Source organism: Engraulis encrasicolus, chromosome 3 (genome assembly GCF_034702125.1).
Source record: "Engraulis encrasicolus isolate BLACKSEA-1 chromosome 3, IST_EnEncr_1.0, whole genome shotgun sequence".
Lineage (NCBI taxonomy): Eukaryota > Metazoa > Chordata > Actinopteri > Clupeiformes > Engraulidae > Engraulis > Engraulis encrasicolus.
The window spans coordinates 443,770-448,769 of NC_085859.1; the positions used below are offsets into that span (position 1 = coordinate 443,770).

General features: G+C 46.0%; 1 protein-coding gene across 2 annotated transcripts in view; it reads left to right on the forward strand.

Moving 5' to 3' along the window:
* Positions 1-5,000, forward strand: part of upb1 (ureidopropionase, beta) — a 24,937-nt gene that overhangs the window by 2,917 nt on the left and 17,020 nt on the right. For both annotated transcript variants that reach the window (XM_063194611.1, XM_063194610.1), the window contains exon 2: positions 1,561-1,732. In XM_063194611.1, the coding sequence (XP_063050681.1) occupies positions 1,561-1,732 (172 nt within the window). The remainder of the gene's footprint in view (positions 1-1,560; positions 1,733-5,000) is intronic.

The following is a 5,000-nucleotide window of genomic DNA, read 5'->3' on the forward strand; positions in this document are numbered from 1 at the left end:
CACTTACTGTCTTGTAAAATTCTAGGGAAATATTGTAATTTTACGTGGAGCGTAATTATAAAGGGCACATGAGGCATAGAGTAATATAATGCAGTACAGTGCCTATTGTTGTATTGCATGCCTGTAATCTCTATCCCTTCTATTGCCTTTGATTAGAGAGAGTCAATATTTACCTGTGAGCAATTTACCAATTCAGATCACATTTATAGATAAAAATCCAATGGAAATTATACAGTGCTTATCACATTATGACAGCTTGGTAAATCATTTTGCATGGAAAGACTTAAACTATGACATAGGGCCTAAATGTTTTGGTGGGGGTGAGATAGTTTCATGCATTCAGTGACAAAGCTTTTTGAGTGATATGACAAAAGCAATTGATAATGTACGAAATCACTGAGAATTGTACACAGCCATGGCATGGTGGACGAGAGCATTTGCTATATGCTGAAAACAGTGAGAAACTGATTTGACCATGTGCACAATTGAACAAAGACTTTTGAGAATCATTATTCTGTTGTGAGAAATGTACAAAACCAATTGAGAAAAACTGTAAAATATTATGCCTGACTGTTTTGATAATTGTGTAGACTACTTTGCATGATGACTTACACAATGAAATCATGCTGACATGTTTTAGAGAGGGCAACCACAGATAATTATCTAATTCGTTTAGATAAGCAAGATCAGTTTATTTGGAAAATGTGCTAAATGTATGCTCAATGTGTCAACTGTAGGGTACTTGTACATAGCCATCTGCAGAGATGTACTAAACATTTGAGACATGTACAAAGCATTTGATATTTGATGAAAGCAATAAAAAATGCCATTCTGTTTTGGGAAATTGCAAGTTGGTTTGGGGATTTCTCCGTGTTGTTTTGAAAATGTCATCTCAGTTTTGAGAAATTAGCCAAACCAATCGAGAAAAACTGCAATGGCATCAAAATTGGAAAGCATAATTTCACCTGAAGAAACATGCTTGTCAACATGTACTGTGACTACTAAAGCAGATCATGATACTCTCCATGGGATTTCATTCAAATCTCACACACGTCTATTTTAGCTGGGTGCAGATTCAAAATATAACAGTTCAATGTAAGGCAAGGATGAAACGCACACCGATGACCTCCCTTCTAATCGCTTTTATTATTGTGACGTTTCAGGCCAACACAGCCCCTTCTCAGACATTCTCTACAGGATTTTAACCCTAGGATGTACTCACTCTTGTGGATACATGTTCAAATATGAATTGCTGTATTTTTTGAGTGAACAACAAATTGAAGCGGTTATTGTATTAAGGTTACTATTCATTGTGTGAAAGTTCAATTCCTTTAATGTAAATGATATAATTATTAATCTGCAAAAATGTGAGGGGTGTACTCACTTGTGTGACACACTGTATATGCACTGTGTGTGTGTGTGTGTGTGTGTGTGTGTGTGTGTGTGTCCGTCCGTCCGTCCGTGCGTGTGTGTGTGTATACGTGTGTGCGTGTCTGTGTTTCTGTGTGTCCGTGTGGGTGTGTGTGTGTGTGTGTGTGTGTGTGTGTGTGTGTCTTGCAGATCTCTGGAGCTGCCAGCAGGGGCAGTGTCTGCGGCGTCTGAGCGTGATTTCGAGCTGCAGGGTTTTGTCATGGGGGCGTCGCCAGAACAGCTGCGAGCTCCGCGATTGGTGAGAGTGGGACTCATACAAAACAAGATCGTGCTGCCCACCGACGCACCTGTAATGGACCAGGTATTACATCCTCTCCTCTCCTCTCTCCTCTCCTCTCCTCTCCTCTCCTCTCCTCTCATCTCCTCTCCTCTCCTCTCCTCTCCTCTCCTCTCCTCTCCTCTCCTCTCCTCTCCTCTCCTCTCTTCTCCTCCCCTCATATCTCTCCTCCATTCTCCTCTCCTGTCCTGTACCCTCCTGTCCTGTCCTGTCCTGTCCTGTCCTCATCCCCCTCTCCTCTCCTCTCTCCTCCTCATCCCCCTCTCCTCTCCTCTACTCTCTTCTCCTCTCCTCTCCTCTCTCCTCCTCATCCCCTGTTCTCTCCTCTCCTCTCCTCTCCTCTCTTCTCCTCTCCTCTCCTCTCCTGTCCTGTCCTGTCCTGTCCCCTCCTCCTCTCTCCTCTCCTCTCATCTCCTCTCCTCTCCTCTCCTCTCCCATGCTCCTCTCCTCTCCTCTCCTCTCCTCCCCTCTTCTCCTCTCCTCTCCTCTCCTCTCCTCTCCTCTCCTCTTCCCTCCTCTCCTGTCCTGTCTTGTCCTGTCCTGTCCTGTCCTGTCCTGTCCCCTCCACTCTCCTCTCCCCTCCTCTCCTCTCCTCTCCTCTCCTCTCCCCTCCTCTCCTCTCCTCTTCTCCTCCTCTTCTCTCCTCTCCTCTCCTCTCCTCCTCTCCCTCCCCTCTCATCCTCTCCCTCTCCTCTCCTCTCCTCTCCTCTCCTCTCCTCTCTCACCTCACCTCACCTCCTCTCCTCTCCTCTCCTCCTCCTTTCCTCTCCTCCTCTCTCCTCTCCTCTCCTTTCCTCTCCCCTCCTCCCCTCCTCTCCTCTCCTCTCCTCTCCTCTCCTCTCCTCTCCTCTCCTCTCGTCTCCACTTCTCTCCTCTCCTCTCCTCTCCTCTCCTCTCTCCTCCCCTCCTCTCCTCTCCTCTCCTGTCTTCTCTTCTCTCCCGTCCTGTCCTGTCCTCTCCTCTCCTCCCCCCCTCTCCTCTTCTTCTCTTCTCTCCCCTCCTCTCCTCTCCTCTCCTGTCCTCCTCCTCCCCTCTCCTCTCCTCTCCTCCCCTCTCCTCTCCACTCCTCCTCCTCCTCCTCCTCTCCCTTTCTCTCCTCTCCTCTCCCTCCTCTCTCCCCTCCCCCTCTCCTCTCCTCTCCTCTCCTCTCCTCTCCTCTCCTCTCCTCTCCTCTCCTCTCCTCTCCTCTCCTCTCCTCTCCTCTCCTCTCCTCTCCTCTCTTCTCATCTCCTCCCCTTCTCTCCTCTCCTCTCCTCTTCTCTCCTTTCCTCTCCCCTCCTCTCCTCTCTCCTCCCCTCCTCTCCTCTCCTCTCCTCTCTTCTCCTCTCCTGTCTTGTCCTCTCCTCTCTCCTCCCGTCCTCTTCTCTCCTCTCCCCTCCTCTCCTCTCCTCCTCTCCTGTCCTCTCCTCCCTCCTCTCCTCTCCTCCTCCCCTGTCCTCTCCTCTCCTCTCCTCTCCTCTCCTCTCCTCTCCTCTCCTCTCTTCCTCCTCTTTTCCTCTCCTCTCCTCTCCTCTCCTCTCCTCTCCCTCCTCCTCCCCTCTCCTTCCTCCACTCCTCCTCTCCTCTCTTCCTCTACTCCCCTCCTCTCCTCCCCTCTCCTCTCCTCTCCTCTCCTCTCCTCTCCTCTCCTCTCCTCCCCTCTCCTCTCCTCTCCACTCCTCCTCTCCTCTCCTGTCTCCTCTCCTCCCCTCTCCTCTCCTCTCCTCTCCTCTCCTCTCCACTCCTCCCCTCCTCACCTCTCCTCTCCTCTCCTCTCCTCTCCTCTCCTCTCCTCTCCTCTCCTGTACTGCAGTAGGTGTAAAGGGCTGTACACACACATCGTTGCTATTTACTAGTTTTTCGCTTGCTCGCCGACTCACCTCTCCTTCATGGAACGTTCGCTGAGAGTTCCCGCGGCTTTCACTGCCAATGAACAGTCCAGAAGTACCGAACTCTGCATTCCAATTGGTTACTCGCTTAGTCGCCACGCTCGAAGTTAAAGTATTTTCAACTCGGGATCCGTCCACATCGCATCACTTGTACACTACTCGCCTACTCGTCTCTCTGGAACACATTGACATTCTATTGAATTAACCCTTGTGTTGTGTTCGGGTCATTTTTGACCCGTTTTCAAGTTTTAGGGTAAAAAAGTACACTTTCCTTTATTGTCTTGGAATGAGGCTTCATCTAATCCTCAATCACAATCATTTCAACACAAAGAAAATATGTTTTATCATTTTAGTAAATTTTAAAGGTCTAAAAAAAAGTTACATCTGTGGTGTTCGGGTCAAAATTGACCCGGCATAGATTTTTGGTTGTTGTATGCATTTCTGAAAAGCTGCTGGTTGCCCTTTGTCTTCAGTTTGGTGATTTATGGTGATGAAAATATATTTCTTGCCAGGAATTTTTTTTTGCCAGCTTTTTTATATTACAAATCCAATATGGCCGCCGGACAGTCCCATACACTACAATATGTCATATCTCCTGTTGTGAAAGGAGTACAGATGTATTTCTGGTGTCTACTCATATGTTTTCATGGTCAGGGAATCCATTTCTGCATTATATAATGATATTTTTTGCACATTTGTTTGCAAAATACATTTTTGCACATTATTTTTTCCAAAAAGCGTATCAAAAATTCATAATGGCACCCAAACCTGTAGAACTGGTCTTATACTTTCCATAAAGTTGATGTGGCAATGACATAATGGTCCATGTTCATGGCATAGGGGATTCAGATGAATAGTGTGACTTTTTTCATGTTCATTAAGGTGTTCATTTCCAATACCTTTGTATTAGATTGGCGGAATAGCTGTGACTCTGACAGAATTGTTATTTTGTATATTTACCACACTAAAATCATATAAATATTGAAAAACACCAAGTCAACCTATTTAAACATTAATTTTATGCACTGAAAAACTAATTTAGTTGACATTTGGTCTTTATCCTGCTATAAATCTCTTTGGGTTGGTTTGGACTAGTGGTGTCAACAATGATCGATTCGGCGATCCGAATCGATCCGGGGCATGGACGATCCAGATCCAGATCCGGCAAGTTCCAGAAACAATCCGGCAATTTTTTTAAGTTTCAATTACTTCCATGGATATTTCGGGAGCAAATGAATGTTAAATTAAATAAAAACACTTCAAAACATTGCAAGACTGATACAGACTGATACAGAAAACAGCCAATAAATTGTTGCTCAGTATCTGAGTACTTGTATTTCCTCATCATGGCTGAACATTTGCTTTGCGTTCAGTAGAAATGTAATGCATTGCAATGCATTGTAGAATTGAATCGAATCGGATTG